We start from the raw sequence: 20,551 nt of genomic DNA, 5'->3' as shown, positions 1-20,551 counted from the left end.
TCAATACTTCAAACACACAGTGGCCGATAAAAGAAATGTCTATCTATCTCCTTCTGTCACTATCGGTCTCACAATTTCTCATTTCACCGTTCACTTGTTTAGCGACTTTTCTTACTACAGTGTAAGGTTATTTTTCCCACGCATCAACACGCCAATATCACCTCTATTACTGACGAGTAAAGTTTGATTTCGAATGATTAGCATCGTTCAGAAGACGTTTTTATTGTAATGATATGCAGTAATATGTGTTTCTTTACAATGTTTAAGTTGGTCAGTCGGCTAGTAGGCTTAAAGTTGTGACTGAGTGTAGACGTCAGACCTGTGACATGTCGGAGTTATGCCGGCGTAAAAATAAAAAAGTAAAATATGCATGGTCGCTTTGAGTGAAAATTAAGATAACTGTCAAAATGACAGCGCGTGTGTGTGTGAGGGTGTGTTTAGTGTTCGTTGTTTTGAATTCTTTTGGGGCTGCGCAGGAGTTTGATAGAGGTATTTATTAATTTAGGGTCCGACCTAATGTACTGTATTTTGTATACAGAAATTTAATTATATTAGAAAATAATTCAAAAAAAAAATTACTAATTATTACAGAGCTGCCCGCGCGTTGAGCTTTTTCATATGAAACTTACAGATTTACGTTATTATTTGCAATACAGTTTAACAATATATTTGCTAAATTTGTCTAGTCACACACATTTTTTCTATCGTTCTTTACACCTTGTATGTAGACTCTCAAGTAATATTAAAAAGGCTTTGGACCCCTTGAAAAACTGATTTACGCATGTACCATGATGTAAATGACATTGTCTCATTTCCTAGTGAATTAAATTAGGTTAGATTAGATTGAAGCCAACCTTTTTTCATTCCACAAATCATGATGTTTTAATTCATCTCTATGGGGTTAAAGAGACCACCACCACCAAAGTGACGATAATATGTAGAAAAAAATTGGAGCTGTTTTAAGGTAGAGCTGTGTTCCAACAAACTTAACAAATACTTCCTTTTATTTTGTATTATTTTTTAAAATAAACTGTTAAAAATAAAACTATTGCAAACTAAAGTACATAAAATGATTTGTTACGTGTTTACTCATAATTCATCATGATTAAGTTCTTCTATGTTTATTGAGTAGTATATTTTCTTTCTCCTCTCTTCTGTTTCATTAGTATGAGTCTTTTGTAATAATCCCTAAATGTTTGGTTAAATTTCCCGCTTCATCTGAAAAAAAAAACATCGAGAATAAAGAAAAGTAACTTCGTGTTAACATGATAAATTCAATTTACATTCACCAGTTAAAAACTTTACGCTAATAAGATACGCACAAATCAATATTTCATGAACTTCAGTCTCATTATAAAGGTCATTGAACTTAAACTGTTTTGAGCTAATTAAGCGAAATCAGCGCAGTCGCTAAAAACCGGTGTTAACCAATCGTGAGGTTTTTTCATAACGGTTAAGCTATACGAAAAATCACCTATAATAGTTTTAAGGTTTCAATCTGAGTTTTTTTTTTGTAAACTCTTTCTGAAAGATATTGTTTAACATCTCAACTTAACGCTAATAATTTAAAACTATTTTAAATTACTATAAATGAGTGTCCAATTACTTATAACTCAAACTTACTAAAACTCAAAATGACTTTATTCATAGGTACCAAGTACACTTGAGAACGTCAACAGAAAAGATGTTGAATTGATTCTAATTTTACATTTACTACCAGTTTGCAAGCTGTGCAAGGGGAACTGACAAGACACTCTTTGTCACTCTTTTTAATCGCTATGTTTGAGTCATATTAAGAGGAAGAATTGTTCTTCTGAAAAATATAAACGTTCTCTATGTCATCCAATGGGTAGGTAGCAATTTTATGAAGCTTTCTTTGGCCCACATCGGTGTGAATTTTAAAACATATACCATATTTGCCTTTACAGTACGAGTTGGTTTTAATTGTATAAAAAATTATGTCACTATTTAATATATGACAAATTTGTCTTCCTGCCAAAGGTGACACCATTTAAATCTAATTTATCAAAATAATGATGAGTACCAGATATATAACACCGATATCTACTCGTATACAATTCATCAAAGACAAAAATGCCACTTACTTTCACAGTATGTTGCAGGAAGGATTCCTTACTTTATAACACTTATTATCAGTAAGTGAACCATGTCATTTGACCGGTGTATGTGTGGTTATATGTGCTAATTGTACACTTCTGCGGTTAAATGTAGTACACTGATATTTTATTAGTATTTTTATATACTAATAATATGTTTACTTAATCCTACTCTAAAATGATATAAAACAAAAAACAATTATAGTAAAGATAGATATAGATAATCAAAGGTGGAAAATGGCTAAATAAATATCTATAAAAAATTAAATGCATTTAACTAAGTAATACCTAATTCGGGTGTTGTGTGATGGTGTGGAAGTAGGGTGTGTGTATGTATGTATATTCTCGGTACTTCATAAGCATATTCCTCGATAGTTTAAATTAAAAAATATATATATTTGCGATATAAAAATATATTTTACGTAAATACGTAACACATAAAATAATTTTTATTGTTAATGTTTATCAAAAATTAATAAGCAAGACAGATACTGACATAAAAAATTAATTACCTTGTTAAAGTTACAAAGTATTTTCGTGTACTCGAAATATCCCGTTATAAGGACGAGACAAAAGATTAACTGTGGGATCATTAAAATAACATTACGACCAGATAAGCATGCATTGTACCTTACAAGGGCTTACCAAGCTACAGTTTGTAGATCGTGGCATTGTTTACATTAAATACCAAATTTTACGTATTAATTTACCGCAAAAAGTTTTTACTCGAAAAAAAAAACAAATGATATTTCGAACATTAACACCCCAAGACAATAAATCTATTGCTGTAGATAGAAAAAAAATGTGACATTCGCGAATGTCTGTGGGGTATATTATAAGTTAAGCAAATTTAAGTTAATTTAATATTTATATTTTTTACCATCTTTGATTTGATAGTCTGTGATCAATGCGCAAAAAGTTTTTACTCGAAAAAACCAAATTATATATAACTAATTCGCGATGTGTAAAACACTTCAAGACAAAAAGATGATGTTGAAAGGAAACGCGGGTCACTGAAAGTGAAAACTGTGTTAAAGTAGAAATGTGCTTCTCTAGGTTAAGGTTTCTTAGTGTACTAACGTTATGTATTATTGAGAGACGCCTTTTAGGCATTGTGTTTTTATGCAAATCACAAAATCGTCGTTTAGTATTTATTATAAGTAGTGATAATTTGTAACGGTTAATATTACCGTATTCAAGCTTCAAGAGATTATTTTCACAGTTCTTCAGAGTACCAGTTTTAGTTCTAATAAGTTGCAGTTTTTTATATTTTATAATTTGTTATATATTGAGTTTTCTTCACGATGATTCAGTGGTTACTTAACGTTATCTCATCTGGGGGCACGTCAGTGCGGCCAAGTTAAGCGAAAAAGCAAAGCCTGCATCCTTTTCTCGAAGCAGTTCAGGCCTCATTTAGACCTCCTTTAACTTCGTTGTGGATAAAAAAGGAAACCTGAATTCTTAGTTACCAAGCAGGAATTGTATAAACATGGTATGTTTCAAATGTCATTAAATTTGAACCAGTAGTTAAAGAATTATAACAATTAAACGGTTTTTAAATAGAAACCAATGTAACTCTGAATATTTTCCTTGATTAGCTTTGTGTGTAATATGGCTCAGTGGTTAAACGTTTAATACCTTAGACAAACTCTCTTGGGTTGACAATTTAGGTCAGATTTAGTGTGAATATCTTTCACAATCTTTTTGGTTTGTATATAATTTCCAACACACGGAAACATTTTTGTAGAAACTTACCCATTATCCAGACCTGAAATTGTGCTTTCAAAGATTTTTCATTGAAAATTATTAATTTATCTTATCTATAATTAAGCGTTTATCTTCAGATGTTATCGCAAAACTGTACCGAAGCCGACGCTAATTATATTTTCAATTTTATTAAACATTCTAACTGATAGTTAGCGGTTATTAGTTAAATAGTGCATGATGATTAATGCCGGCACTTGTAACATATTTGCGATGATTTTTATTAAATACAAAGTTACACGATCTAAAATTTATCGGAACAAAATTGCAGAGATTCATTTATATGAAAATATTTATGAGAGTTCAGTCATTTACTGAAATTCGATATTTCTCCATCTGACTTTTTAATATTGATGATTTTGTAAAGATTATTGTGTATATATTAATTTATTTAAAACCGTTAACATAATCAATATCGCTCAAAAGATATGTATCATACTGTTACTGAAAAAAAAGAATTTTTGTGTCAACACAATAAATTACAGAAAAAATACTTTTATGAATAAAACCAAAAAGATGTTAAATATAATATGATCGAAATTAGTCCTATTACACTATTTTAACCAATGTTTTCTTTCGTTAAATGTTCTCTTTGCACTTTCATGAAAACGGTATCAAACTGATTTATTTTTTATGAATAATTGGACATATATTGCGATTGGCTAACCTAGCGGGAATTTATCATAAAATGAAACTTTAAAATAGTTAGATAAAAAGTAAACCTACTTTCTTTACAAATATGGTATTGGCACCAAACATCAAAATACAACATTGGTTTATCATTAAAATGCAACAGTTTACCTTAACTTTTTAAAACTGACACAGTGTTAATTTACAGTTAACATAACATTGAAGCAATAAAATAATATAGCAGTTTTACTTTAGTTTGTCACGAAGATCTTATTTCCACATAATCTGTTAAATTGGAAATTAAATTAAATAACAGAGTGTTATGATATAATGTACAATTAACCTTTAATTGCATTGGATTTTAAAATATATATGTGAAAGGTAAGACTAATTAAAACAGCGTATGAATTAATACACCCAACCATTTTTGGTGGAACTGATGTAGCAAGACAAATTCAACTTATATATCCTTATATTCAAGTTCAATTCAAATATTAAATTCCAACATTCGTCTTAGGGTTAGTGGAATAAATTAGTAACACGAGGTTACAGTTGGCCTACTATCTACTTGGGGGGGTCTATGAGCAATCCAAGTGTGCTCTAGGAACTCGGTTGCTTTGTACCTAGAGGATTAGTGCGACGGCGAAGGTCTAGGTTATTTGCCATGGGCCAAAACCAGTCTGTTACACAAATCCCCCTTAACGTTGCGCTTACTGGATGATGTTCGCAGAGTGAGGTTCACAGTAGCGATATTGTGTATCTTATGTATTTAATATGTAGTATATATATATATATTATTTTTTTCTACACACACATATATATATATATATATATATATAAGGATAGTGTGCATTTTTGTGATATAATAAGTAAAGTGTTTTGAATTGCATATTTCATCCGATTTTCTCTTTCCGATTCTTAAGAGGAACTATAAATATATGTTATATCATCTAGATATTAAAACGGAAGCATATCTAGATGATAAATAGAGCATGCTAGAAACGCGTGCCTGTCTCGTTACGGTATGCTAAGCTATTATTGAAAATTATCTATTCATACATTAAATTTCTTTTTTGAACCCTCGTTGAAAATGTACCTATTGAATTTATCTAGAAGTATACTTATATGTAAAAATTGGGTCAGAAATGTACAGTGGAGGATTTACAAAGTTTGGCTGTAAAGTTTGTGCCGCTGTTGTCTCTACAATTGTCATTTCCTAGATCATTTACAATTTAATGTACAATTTGCTGCCTCCCACCAGTATGACTAACATGTATAGGTTGAGAGGGTGAAGAAAGATGAGGAAAAAACATTTTCAGCAATTTCACTCTTTTCAAAGAGTGAGCTGAGTACAGAAGTAGATTACTGGTTAGGGGCCAGCTGTTTTACACTAGAATAACGAATTTTGCTACACCAGAGGGTAAAGTAATCGACAAAATTATTCGCAAACTTCTATCTGTAGAACATTAAAATCTGTTTGATTACTATGAGGTAGAAAAATAATTTCAGACTCCAAAATTCGCCGCCCTAAATATCTACCGCCCTAGGCTCCATCCGCCACTGGTAATTTATCATAATATTGTGGTTAGAGACAGCTATTTAACTGGCTATTTTTCAAGAGCTTTTATAAAACTCTAGACACTGTCTAGCTATTCACACGGTTTAATTGATATATTGTGATAGTTCTGAATAAAAACAATTCCAATCATTTTAATCCTCTGTTATAAAAACGGAAAACGGTAAGTGTATCTAAATCTACCCCTGCATGTAGTTTTTATAAGAAAAGTGTGTGCGAGCACTTGTGTAAACACGTAAGAAGTGAAACGTTTTATGACCTTATTTTTCGCAAAATGCATTCAGACAGACAAATAATACAATTATTTCATTTTACCATATTACTTACTACTAAGATTTTTACAGAATTTCATTAATTGTAATAGAATTATAACGGTTATTATTCTATATTATTCATTGTTATCATTATTAATGGCTTTGAATCTCTACGAATCAACTGTGGTAGTGACAATAAAAAGATGGCGCATAATGGAAAAATGTGACGCGTAACCCAATATGTGACGGTAATTTTTTTTCAACGCCGATACAGAAGTTTCACTTCAAAAATATATAAAAAATATCTTTGGGTATATTAAAATATTAATTAACAATCTAATTATACTTTATCGATGTTTACGTCTGTTATTTGTCTATAGATTAAAAACGACTTCTAGGCTCATACACAGAAAAATAATTATCCGAGTATAGCTGTCAAATTTTTTATAATAAATTTTTTTCAAATCATATATTACACTTATTTTATTTTTGGTACACTACTGCAAACATCATATTATAGTGCAGGGAATATAATTCTACCATGAAACGGCTGAACGGATTAAATATAATAAACAAAAAAAAAATAGTCCAAAACTATATAAATAAAGAAAAACAAACCTCTTCATGATACTCAACGACGAGATTTTAATAAAGGTTAAATATAGAACCTGAGATTAAAATTAACCTGTATTAAATTAAACCACACCGTGAGAAGTGTTTAAACTAGTTTACAAGATGATTATCTTATTCATAGAAACAAATAACAGTAAGAAAAAGTAAAAATTAACCTCAAAATATTACTGAGAAGTGTAACTTACTGATAACGGAGATTTTACCCTATAATTCTTTTATTAACGAACAATTGTACTAAACTTTCAAGTTTCTGATATTATAGTTATATGCCTATTCTCAATACTTAGTAATTTTTTTCATATAATTAATAAATGTAATTCTAACAAAAACAAATTTGATTATTATATAATGAGTGTTTGTTCATACGGCTTGCATACTTTATAGTTTTTTATTTTTTCTCTAAATAACCCTGTTCCTCCGAGTTTAAGGAATAAATACTCGAAGGGGTCCAGCCGGTTTCAACTTTTGCGAGTCATTTTTATTTATATATATATTAGGCTGTGCTAAAAATTAATCTTGGATAGGAAAAACTCTTTGTATTGCAATGAAGATTTACCAAAAACATTAAAAGATATTCCTACTAGAGTTTTGTAAAAATCGTTTAATGTACTACTTTTGGAAAAAAATATTATTCTTCAAATAATTATTTGCGTGAAACATCATAATGCATATTAATTTGATAACGTAATAATTTATGTTAATACTATGATATTTTATCGCTACAAATAAAAATTATAATGATATTTTTATTTAATATGCCTTTTAAGACAAATTTGCACGCTATTGTGTGGCAGAATACGTATGCAAACTGTAGATTTACCACCCTACAAAAAAAAATCACGGGGAAAAAGGATTTTTCATTTAAGATTTATATTTATATTGGCGACTTATTTGATTTTACACTTAATTTTCATAGCTTGGGTTGGATGCCCATTCTATTCAAATGAATAAAAAATACTATGAAGTCACTTGTTTAGATCTATTAAAAATAATAATATAATTTTTTATAGACTTGTAAATAAAAGAAACCGTATCTTTGAAATCGGTTACAATTCAATTATCACAACGTTTCACAGTAAATTAGCATCTTTCAAGAATATCTCTATTGTACTTCCGTGTACCAATATTCCCATTGCATAGAGAGAAGCGAGAAAAAGTTTATGGCTTTCAAAGGTAACTTTCATTAAATCGCCTCTATGGCTTAATTAGAACACATGTTTGTTCTACGTATTGTCGATGTTCTGAATTCAAATCTTCGAGAAACAAAAAGTATTAGATTAAAACTCGGAAGTCGGACCACTTCAACGAATCAACGGAAATAACATATGAACTAAAATATCTTTAAATAATTAACATAGTCTTCCTTCCTATATTAACGTTTTTATTTCTATCAGTCAATGATCTTACATACATAAAAGGAATATGTACGTTTAACAGTAATATTAACCTTATTGGAAAAGTAGCCGGTTTACTTAGCTTTTCACACTGAAGTTAGATGTACGCGGGATGCCTTAGCTTCTAAAATCCAGGAAATTCCGCTGCGACACACATACATACTAGTAGATATGGTGTGATGTCCATCTTACAAGGTTCAAAGTCTAATTATTACTTTGGTCATGAATCATGACTGTAAACAGAAACTAGTGGTGCAGGCGAAGGGATTGAAGCTCGTGGAACTATGGCGAGGAATAAAAAAAATCTAAAACTCGCTAAAGTCAGTCATGATGGAAAGGACTTAGAAGAGAGACTGGTGGTGCAGGCGAAGGGATAAAAGCTGGTGATGGACTGATCAAATTTAAAGCGCGCTAAACTTAGCTGCGTAGACATAGTTCTTGACTATCATGGATTGAGATCAAAATAAAACTAATTGTTTCATTACAAGAATTTCAGTTTCATAAAGCTTCGGTAATCGGCCAATGACTCAGACATTTGCATGACTAAAAATAATAACACGTAATTGTTACAGAAACTTTCTCTTCCGCGAATACTTATGTCAGAACCAAAAATTGGAAAATTCACTTTTAGTGTGACTAATTGATGTTACACCGGTCTCTATTATAGTGTAGAAATATTGTTGAAGTCCCACAACCATTAATGGCCACCCTATCCGTATCTTCGTTTGTTTCATTTTGGGAGACCTGAAACATTGTTTCGGGCAGCCTAATCCAGGGCCAGGATTACTACCATATTGGGTCAACTGCTACAATACACCAAATCAATAAGGAAAGTGTCAAGTTTCCTTGAAAATACTAAATTTTAGTTCGATTTCAATTTGGATTGATAATGCACAGATATTCTATTCACGTGAATTTAAAAGAAAGTAATAAATAAATTAAATACCATTATTACCGTCGTCAAGGTCAAGTCGAGGCATTTGTCTCCTCGCACGCTGCAGGCCTCATCAAGGGCTAACCGCAGCCGTATCGCCATGTCTTAGCAAAGTGCCAGCCAACACACCACCTGAAGGAGGCATACACCACGAATGGGCCTAAACAGACCCCTCGCGAGGGAGGGTGCAACATGAGCTTAGTACCATTATTACATGATACAATGATAGTTGAGGTTCAGAGGTCTAAATTCTGGTGAAAGTGGCACAGACGTGGACCTCTAGATATATATATTTGTACAAAGAATTAATCTACTTAAAGAGATCCTAATTTGTATGAGTCGGATGTCTCCATCTACTTTCTCCTAATTTCTTAACCCAAGGATGAAGCAACAGTTAGGCATTAACATAAATATACCATTTATAGTTAGGAGAAATAGAAAATCTGGTAATCTTAAAAAAGTTTTGAAGTGTTATAAAAAGAAAAACTAATATTTCTATTACTAATACACAAATATACGATATTTACAATATTCTTAACCTACATAGTAATAGTAATAATAACCTAAAGCTACCAAATTGTTAGACCTCCCCAAATCTAGATCATCTTTCTAATATCAATATAAGCAAGAATAACCATAAAAAAATAAAAACCTTTGTTCACATAGCTGACGGCTAAGTAAACAGTTAATAGTAAATAGATTTTTAAAAAGTTAAGTCCTTGTGGCATACCTTTAACGCTGGCAGCATTTCCTCACTGTATTGCGATACTTATTCGTTGAGCGAGGAAAGCAGCATCTCTGGTCACCAGTTCTATCTACCAGGCGTCAACTTAGATCTTTAATTAGTGCCTGTTCACTTGACGTCATGTACTAATCATATTTAGATGTCGTGCCGTCAGAGACTTTTATGTCCACGTTTTGTAAACTTGGTCACTCCTTACTAATTGTATTGTAATTAACATACATCTTCGATTGTATTATATAACTTTCAATAGTGAATTATATCCTGATATTTTTGTATGAGAACTAGTTTATAAAAGTTGTTTTAAAATATGTGTTGTTTGATGATTTGCTATGTTAAAGAGTACCGAGAGTTGTTTACGCCGGCTTTTTCTCTCGGCCTGCATCCTCTGTCTTCTTTGCCAATGAGTAGGAATTTCTACCGATACAAATTTAATGACGTGGAATGAGTGATACCTGTATCTTATATTCCATAATAAATATTTTTATTTTTATTTATGCAATATCTATCTATCTAATCTAAATCTCAAAAGTGAATTCGTGATAACTATTGCTATTGCTGTTGGGAGCTATAGACCATGATTTATTGAATCATTTATATATTTATTAGTTTAAACACATATATGATCAAATGAACTCAATCACTATTAAAATCGCTCAAAATAATTTACTCAATTGTATTTCTAAGACAAATTAAAATGATTATATTGTTTCATGTTATCAAAACTAGGAGAAACTGTTTTTAAGATTACGCTTGTGAAAACTCAAAGATAAAATAGGAAATGTTTCATCAAGAATTCTTAAAGGTCGCGGACAGGATGTCTCACGGCCAGAATGCTAAACGTGGTTCACTTTGCAACCGAACCACTTTCGATTGAATTGGGGCGGTGAAAGGATACGAATTTTGAATTAAACACTGACTGAACAATATGGCTGAATTCACTCAAGTACATGCATCACTTCTCAACTCAAACTAACGAAGTCAAAAAGAAGTTAAATTAATTGTAAATTTACATTTACTATCAGGTCGCAAGTCAAGGGCGTAGAGCGGGTAAGAAGAACTGGCAAGAAACTTTCCGCCACTCTTTTTAATCGCCAAGTATTGAGTCATACAAATTGTTTGAACTAGAGCAAATCAATCGCAAGGATTAGGATCATTTAAACATTCATAAAAAAAAAATATTGATTAATTTACGTTCGAGGACGGCTTTAAATTTATTTAGTGACAATTCTCTAATGTCGCTTGGGAGTTTGTTGTAAAAACAAATACAATTTCCATATAAGGAGTGGTTTATCTTCTGGAGCCTGGTTGGTCGTACACTTAAATAAGTTCTATTTCTTTCTTCGTTTCTTAATTTAACGATATTATATATATATATATATATATATATATCTCTCTTTATTTAAAAATGTATGTTATCTCAAAACATAGAATAAACATTGCGAAGTTGTTTTGAGCTTAAACTTAGAACAGATACCATTGAAACTTTTAATAATTGTTACACTTAAACTTAATAAACAACCATTTGTTATGAAAATTCAATCATTGAACTTTCATATTACTATTTTCCTCAAACAATATTTTCGATTAGTTTGGTGAGAATAGAAATTGTAATATCAGTGAAAGCGGACCGGACAATTTAATGGATTCGCTGTAACCAATGAAATTACATTATTACTATTTACCGGAAAACGCACGACAAATGTTTAATCAACTGTGCTTACGTAATCACAATTGTTTATTATGTTTAGCACTTTCGTACTTTCTTCGCCCGACACCTTTTCTCCTTCAGTTAATCTTTAGCCACTTTCTTAAAAACAAAATGTTCACTTACGAACGAACGAAAGAACGATATAACTAACAAAATACATTCAATAATGATCATAAACAACATCTCTGTTCTGTTCATCACCTGTTCTATGCTGAAACGGAAAATATTCGTATTGTACAACAACAGTTTGCTTATAAAATTTAAGTGTTATGTTAAAGATTATTGTCAAGTACCGTTATCATGTCAAATGTAGGGACTAGCTGGGCACGATACAGGGAATCCCAATGCCACGATGATTCTTTGAACTAAACATCCTGGTTTACTATGTATAATAAAGTTTTTTCTTTTTTTCAGTTCAACGTTCAGACATTTTATACCTTGAGACAAACGAACTATATTTTTACTATTTATTATGTATATAAATTATAATAACTTTCAGTGTATTTCTCAAACTGCGTATTGTTATGGTAAATGGACTGTGAAAATAGATTTATTTGATATAACTTAAGCTAGGCCATTTAGGCTAAGGGTTAATATTTATACATATATATTTTAGTCCTAGGATAAATATATGTGACGAAGTACCACATTACCTCGTATGTGCGAGCGAGAACATGCTGGCGAATCACGTGTTGGGTGCAAGATATTGCAACCCTACCGTAAAGACTTCTAAGGCGTTGTCAATGTAATGGAAGACGGTTGCTCTTGGTAGAATGCTTATGCGGGGTTTAGGGGTAGGGCTTTTAGAGCTAGTCCCACACTCTGTGCGAAAATGCATTCCCCTCAATAAAAAATGGATAAATATAATATTAAACCTATATGAATAAAATTATATTATTATATTATATATACTCTACTTATTTTTTGAATTTTATCTTTGTAATTTAAATACATAAAGTATCCTGCAAAATAAAAAACGAGTATTTTATGTAGTTTCGCGATTAACTAAATAATTTCCCTTGGACAAAATATCTTGATAAGAAAGTTAAACTCGTCACCAAACTTTCTTAAACAAGTTTTCACCGAAAACATGAAATGTTTTAGTGTAAGCGATTCAAAATTGCATGCAATTTACATTTTTCACAGTGCATGATTATGTGCCGTCAAAAATAACTTATTACGTCTGCACTAATTCGTATATTTACTTTGCAAAGTGGTTCAATTATTGTCCCTGTCAAATATGGCGGTGCCATGTTTCTGTATGAAATTTAATTTTTATGCTTCTAAATAGCATAGTGGCTTGCGCGAGTTACTTTAAAACCTTAGGTCGTATGTTCACCGTGCGAATCACAGCCGTTCACTGTGGATGTTTCTGCCCACTTAACGCGATGGCGTGTGTCAGGAACAGAAAAAAAAATATAAAAAAATAGTTTGACTTATTTGGTCTAAATAGCTAAGGAGTTGTCAAATTATTTTTTCAGTCGAAGTTAACATATTTTAGAGACGACATTTAGACTCAAGATAGAAATTAGACATTGAAAAGTATCAAATAATTTAATGATCATAATATGTGCAACATTCATGTTGGATTTTCAAAATATATGTAAGATTTTCAATAGGGCATGGGACATTTTTGCGTCTGTTTCATAGATTTTGTTTGTGTTGGACAGTGTCCGATATCATTGTTAAATGGGTATAACATATCAATTCGATGCTTCTTCATGTTAGAGTTAATTGTGCTTGTACAAATAAAATTCTACTGGTGCATAGCTAGAATTCGTTGACCGCATTCTGACGGTTTGGTCGCGTTATAAGTTTAATAATTATGATTTTATTTAAATATATTTTTCCTTAATCTAAGTAATATATCACCTTATAACTAAGATGTAGTAATTTGTTTAATTATTGATAAAAAAATATATTTTATTAATGTGTGTTTTTCTGTTTTCTGGTAAAACTCAAATGTATTAGGATTTATGACCGTAAAAAGTATTGTTGATGATGATTTATTTCTACATCTATAACATAAAATGTCTTTGTTCCAGAGGGGAGAAAACTTTTTGGTGGCTATAGAATAACACCGTCTCACTGCAAGGCAAGCCGAGCGGCAAAATATAACAGAGGACACACAATATGCATGTTCAACCACGAATGTGTAAGACGTGGAGGAGAAGTTGTAGGCTCATGTATGGATGGTTTCCTATTTGGTGCTTGTTGTCAACTTAAATCAGATAGCCAGTCTCACATTCCGAAAGGTCCGGGTGTTGTAATGACGAGCTATTTGGATTACCCTGATCCGGAGACAGAAACTGATGATTATGATGGAGAGCAACTTAGTGCTTGGCATAACAGCTTTAAACCAGTTATAACACCTGGGTATAAGCCGAGCGTAGTTACATCAACAATGAAGGCTGAGCAGGATCTCAGTACAGAGGCACAAATAATTTCAGATGGCTTCAGTCAAATTACTAATTCTTTACTAAGCACACCACCTAAGGATAACTTTATATACATAAAACCGAAACCGGATAACCTGTATACACATAGCACTATAGATCATAATGCAGCAGATACAGTTTTGTTCCACAAAAATGGAAGTCAAGTAGACGATATCGCGCGACCCTCAGACTTTAACGTGCAAATATCCTCAATGCAGACAAAACCTACAAAGTCTCCTATATCTACGTCTCCCTCATCACCATCGATAGTTGTGTCTACACACCGGCCAGTATTTAAACCAGTCTTCAAGCCTAAGCCAATTAAAACTACCAGCACAACTGAAAACTATGTTCAAGTGTCAACTATTACAAAAGAAACTGAAAAACATCCCGAGCTGGTGTCTATCGATAGTATTATTCAAATGCTGAACGAAAGTACTCCTAGTATGAAAGAAGATGTTAGTTCACCTTCTAGCTTAGACGTGATGGAGACAAAATCATCACCTAGCCCAACAGTTACGCCTGTAACATATAGCAGTGGTTATCCTAATTATTATCTGTCTACAGGACATTACGTTACATTAAAACCGTCCTCAATCAAACCTCATTCAAGTACTACAGGTTACTCTCAAAAGCCGTTTACTAAAAAGCCATCATATACTACTCCAAATAGCATTCCACATGAAGAAAGACCTTCAAGTAAGCCCGTGTATAAACCAAATCAATCTACTAGTGAAGCGATTGAAGCATTTAATAAATACCCCACAGATCCAAGTGAATTTGGCCAAACAGTAACAACTTTCAGTTATGTCAGCTCAACAACAACTAAACGACCAACTACTTCAAAAAAGCCCCCATCTACGAGCTACGTGACAGGATCGAAACCCTTGAGACGGCCAGTTACACCGTCGAATGATATAGAAACGTACGACACTTCTATTGATAATTTTTCCAGTGCAACACCTACTGTAATTGTATTAAACAATTTTCAAACTCCGAAACCAGAATCTACTTCTCAAGAGACACAATTTATTGAAATATCCCAAGAACCGTATAAGAAGCCAGTGAGTCAAATTACCGTTAACAATCATATCGAATCGACAAATAACATATTTGTTGGTAAGCCCTCTTATGATAAGCCATCTTCACCAACTGTTGTTATAACTCCAAAACCTTCGCCAACAACACCTTACCCAATACGCGCTGGTACTAAACCAGGTCCATCAACACCAAATTATGAACTATATGCAGATAGTACAACATTTAAGACAGAACAACAGACGTCCAATGATGACCTAATCAACTTCCCACCTGTAAGAAATCCAATGCTCAATGCAACTGGATCGAATCCATCAGTATTTAATACTAGCATATCAATGATTGACAACGAATTAGATATAGACGTAGATTTCTCAACCCCATCATGGCAGGAGGATGAAAAATTAAATGAGAAAATGAATCTTTTTGTGAACAAAATCGTTGGAAGTTTGCAAGGTACTTTCCAGGAACTTCACGATATTGTTATATTAGATAAGAAGCCGAATATAACTAGGACGACTACAAAGCCCCCACGGCGTACTCCCGCAACTAGAAAGCCAACTACTAAAAAGCCTTTACGACTAACGACCACTAAGCGGCCCCCAGTAAGAACGACTAAAAGGCCCGTCAAATTGACAACGGCTGCCAGGCGACCGACAACAACTACACCTGTACCTACCACAACGCCTACAACAACTACTACTACTTCTACTAAAAAACCGGTAAGCTTACAAAACCAATCACAACATAGTCTAATATACACAATATCAATACTCTATTACCGACTAGAATGATATAAATCTTAACAAGTGTTACGTTACTAAAATTATAGGTAACATAAAATAAATCATTGGCACTACCACCAGTTTAGGTCTGGGCCTCAGATTTCTATAATTGTTTTATGGTCAATTGTCAATCTAATAGGCAAGTATCAGTGAGCCTGTGCCTAACACACGCTGAATTTTTGGGACGAAAGCGGTTTTCTTTCGATGTCTTCCTTCACCGTTCGAGCGACTATAAAATGCGCAGAAGAAGCGTAAGCCTATAAAATGTGCTCAGCCAAAATAATAGCCAATATTAAAATTATATTTCTGTTAAAAGTATCTACAAAAAACCAAATGGTTACACATACATGGTCCTTGCCGCGTTATTATTTCAGGTAACGACTACAAAAAAGCCGCGCCCAACCAAAAGAGTGACTACGACCACACAGCCTACTACTACGGTCACCGAGGCTACTGAAGATGTGACCACAGAATTATATGCAGACCAGAATGTTGACTACAATGATAAAAACTGTTAGTTTATATTAACAATAATTCACATCATATAGTCAAATGTAAATTTACAATTGTGTGGATTAACACATTAAAAATGTTTTGATTTTTCATATTCTCTCGTCATATCTTTTTATTATTTATCCACATTTATATAAGAACTAAGTAGGTTTTTTTTTTGTTTTATAACTGTCTGTTTCTGTTACTTTAGTTTAGTTACTTTAGGTTAGTTAGTTACTTTTGTTTAGTAGTAAGTTTTGAAAGTATCTATTTTCATACAGCATTATTATTTTTCAGTGTGTGGGGTGCGTCCACTAGTAAAGTCTGGTCGTATTGTGGGTGGAAAGAACGCTCGTTTCGGTGAGTGGCCGTGGCAGGTGCTTGTCAGAGAGTCGACCTGGCTAGGTCTTTTCACGAAAAACAAATGTGGCGGAGTACTAATTACTAGCCGCTATGTCACAACAGCTGCACATTGTCAACCTGGGTAAGTATGATACAAGATAAATTATATAAAACAAAAAATATCTCTTCATTATATAGTGGCGGAGATTTTATTGCCAGTACGTCTTGCCCGCTCTACGCCCGAGCGAACAGGTAGTAAATGTAAAGTTAGAATTAATTTAACTTCTTTTCTGACGTTTATAAGTGTCCTTGTTGACCTATATGAATAAAGTTATTTTGAGTTTGAGTTTATGGCAAATCAAATATAAGGACATGTATGAATGTTTTATTAGTAATATTATAGTTTTCTAGCTCACAATAATTAACAACCAGGCATTGCACCAAAACCTGCTTAACTCTAATACAAAGCATGCAAAATAAATTGTAACAACTGAAATAATCGTATTTTAAAACTATCAATATTTTTAAATAAACTATAAACAGTTGTAAAATTAATTACGTAACATAATTAAATACGACCACAATTACCGCGTATTATATTGCAATTTTTATCTTTTCAGCAAATAGCAAATATCTTCAATCAGTCCTTAACAATTATTTCAGATTCCTAGCCTCTCTAGTGGCTGTGTTCGGTGAAAATGACATATCTGGCGAAGTTGAGCCACGCAGACCTATAGCGAAGAATGTGAAACGAGTGATTGTTCACCGGCAGTATGATGCTGCGACATTTGAGAACGATTTGGCTTTGCTAGAGCTGGACTCACCTGTTAAATTTGATGCTCATATTGGTACGGAATTTTGACGAGCGAAGTATTCATTAATTAACGCCTGACAAGTTTGTTGAGCAATTATTTTGAGTATCAGATCGACAAATTATATTATACTTTTCACTTTTATGAATGGCTTATTTAATCTACAAAACTTTCCATTTATATTGACTATGTGTTAAATACGCTAAATTCAATATCAGGCTAAAAAAGTTCTAAAATAAATGATATGACGCTTAAAATTTTTTTTATTGTTTAGTGCCTATCTGCATGCCTCAAGACGACGTTGACGTTACGGGGCGAGTAGCAACTGTTACTGGTTGGGGACGTCTTAAATACGGAGGAGGTGTACCAGCTGTCCTACAAGAAGTACAGGTGAGGCCGCATTGCAAAGTCTTCCTTTGTATCCTAGACAAAAAACTGACGCGACAATTCAACAACAAAATTTTTGCCAAAATCAAGATTCATCAGTCATGGATCGAATTTAAGGAAGCACCTGAGCTTGATTTTAACATGCCTTTACTCGGCCATGTCGGCTAACTTCTATTAAGGCTAACCAGAAGGCTCTTGACTTATAACCCCTAGATGAGATTATTAAATATTTAAAGGAGGCTAACAAAACCGAACGAGCAGGTCTCGCGAGGAATTGCGCCCCGGCTCTCCCATGAATATTGTAAATAAAAATATTACCGATGCAGCCGGGGCGTATTTCGCGACGCGTAGCCGCGAACTAGTAAAATAAATTAAATGTATCTTGTTCTTATTTTTGGAAAAAATGTGAGATAAAAAGTCTCTGGACTAGTGTCCATAGCTATAGTTAGCAGGGGAGTAGAGTGGTATAAATTAATAAAAATAAAAAAGAAACCTGGATGAGTCAGAGGGCATCCACAGTGAGATTCTATCGCGTTTTGTCTTGAGCCTCGTATTTGACTTCGCTCTAAGTCTTTCTGGCTCTGTATGACGCTTTACCTGTATACCAGTACGCAGGTTTGCTTAGGGGTTGGAATAAAGCGCCTGCTTGGGGATATAATTAGAATCTCTTGAGAGTGTATGGGCCTATTCATATCAACTTGCGTCGCTTTATCTGCTGCCTAATCGGGGTTTTTCGGAAGAGCTTCCAGGTGCTCGCTAGAGATCTTCCCGGGCCAGTAGATACCCCAGAATACAGCGAATACAGCGGTTGACAAAGCCTTAGAGCCACAGGATATATCGTGTTATACAAGCATTGTTGTCAACAAGTTCTTATAGTTTTAAATTAATTTGCTAGGTGCCTGTAATAGAGAACAGTGCCTGCCAAGAGATGTTCCATACAGCCGGCCACGCTAAGAAGATCCTCAACTCATTCATTTGTGCAGGATATGCGAATGGACAGAAAGACTCGTGTGAAGTAAGTTTGCTTTCCTTTTTGTCGCTGTTCAATAAAGAAACCAGAAAGCATTTGGCCCTGGCTTAGATTTCATTAGGAGAGCCAGTTAGTTAGTTATAATATATAGAGATTTTACTGAAAAAAAAAATGTATCCGATATAATAATAAGCGGGAATCCGGAAATACATATATTCAAAATAGTCTCCGAAAGTAATGACGGAAATATTTACGTTTATATATTAATTTATGTCAAAAAATGTTAATTGGCTGATAAAATTCAGATATAAAAATATTTTAGAGCAGTGTTGGCCTAGTGGCTTTAGTGTGCAACTGTCATCCCTGAGGTCGAAGTTTTAATCCCCGACCTCGATCGATTTTGTATGTGCGCATTTAAAATTCGCTTAAATGCTGAAGGAAAACATTGTGAGGAAACAGACTTGCCTTAAACTGATAAAGTCGACGGTCAGTATCAGGTACAGGAAGATCCTACTTTTCTATTAGATTGACAAACGATTAAGGATCAGATATAGAAATCTGAGACGTCTGGGACGTTTGTAGGGCCACAGATTTAAATAAAAATTATTTATTTAAGAATATATTCTAGCTACACTCACTCAATCCAATTGTCTTATGCAGGGTGATAGTGGTGGACCGCTAGTTTTGCAACGCGAAGATGGACGTTGGCAGCTTGTCGGTACTGTCTCACATGGTATAAAATGTGCAGCACCCTTCCTCCCCGGAGTCTACATGAGGACCACCTTTTACAAACCCTGGCTTAGGAGCATAACTGGTGTTAAATAATTGTATAGAAAGTGAAATTAATGTGGTGAAAACTTTACTTATGTGGAAAAACTGTATGTATTCGACGTGTATGGTCTATCAATATTACCCTTGAAGATCTGAGATTCTTGTCCTGTCTGGAAAATACTTTTTGGGACCTAAAAATCTATTGGATATATTTACCGAATAACCAACATATAATATAAATCTTAATTATTAATTTTAAAGCTCTCTATTTGACGTACTTAAAATAGATTGAAGCTTTTGTGATTTGACATATAAAGGCAAAACGTTATTCGATTTGAGTCGGTGTAATGTCAATCAATTTTAAAAATTTGAACGTCCATTTTATTGGTATGTTATGAAAATAATTGCGATTTTTTAAATCGCGTAAAAATTGCATTTATTAAAAAAAATACGTTTACTCAATGCATTTATGAGAATAAATTTGTAAAAATGGTCTTATTGTATATTATCATTTATGGTATTAAGTAATTTATTTTAATGTAAGTCTTGCTCAAGGAAAGCAATATTTTAGATATAATTAGATCAAATTATAATATAGTGACTGTTATTGCATTTAATAAATGTTTAAGAAGTTTAATTTTGTTTTATACTAATCATCTGTTAATTATTTTATTAATTTAGAGTTTTAAACATGGGATTTTGAACATAGCTCTGTCCTTATACACAGTATCCACTAACGAGGGGTCCTGGATTTGATTCCC

General features: G+C 32.9%; 1 protein-coding gene across 1 annotated transcript; it reads left to right on the top strand.

Moving 5' to 3' along the window:
* Positions 1-358: 358 nt before the first annotated feature.
* LOC123717296 (serine protease filzig) lies at positions 359-20,078 on the top strand. The gene is made up of 8 exons (XM_045673216.1): positions 359-489; positions 13,801-15,953; positions 16,391-16,529; positions 16,806-16,992; positions 17,514-17,698; positions 17,937-18,052; positions 18,945-19,064; positions 19,680-20,078. The coding sequence occupies exons 1-8, from the start codon at positions 408-410 to the stop codon at positions 19,842-19,844; spliced, it is 3,147 nt and encodes a 1,048-aa protein (XP_045529172.1). The 5' UTR covers positions 359-407; the 3' UTR covers positions 19,845-20,078.
* The last annotated feature ends 473 nt before the right edge of the window (positions 20,079-20,551 follow it).

This window comes from Pieris brassicae, chromosome 12 (genome assembly GCF_905147105.1).
Source record: "Pieris brassicae chromosome 12, ilPieBrab1.1, whole genome shotgun sequence".
NCBI classification, from domain to species: domain Eukaryota; kingdom Metazoa; phylum Arthropoda; class Insecta; order Lepidoptera; family Pieridae; genus Pieris; species Pieris brassicae.
This window is presented reverse-complemented; position numbering and strand designations above follow the sequence as displayed.

What these genes read in the sequence shown, in the direction of transcription:
- LOC123717296 (XM_045673216.1), top strand. Translation starts at nt 408, where the DNA reads ATGACAGCGCGTGTGTGTGTGAGGGTGTGTTTAGTGTTCGTTGTTTTG. An exon ending in CTGTCCTACAAGAAGTACAG is followed by an intron (nt 18,053 to 18,944) that starts GTGAGGCCGCAT and finishes TTAATTTGCTAG; the next exon opens with GTGCCTGTAATAGAGAACAG. An exon ending in GACAGAAAGACTCGTGTGAA is followed by an intron (nt 19,065 to 19,679) that starts GTAAGTTTGCTT and finishes TGTCTTATGCAG; the next exon opens with GGTGATAGTGGTGGACCGCT.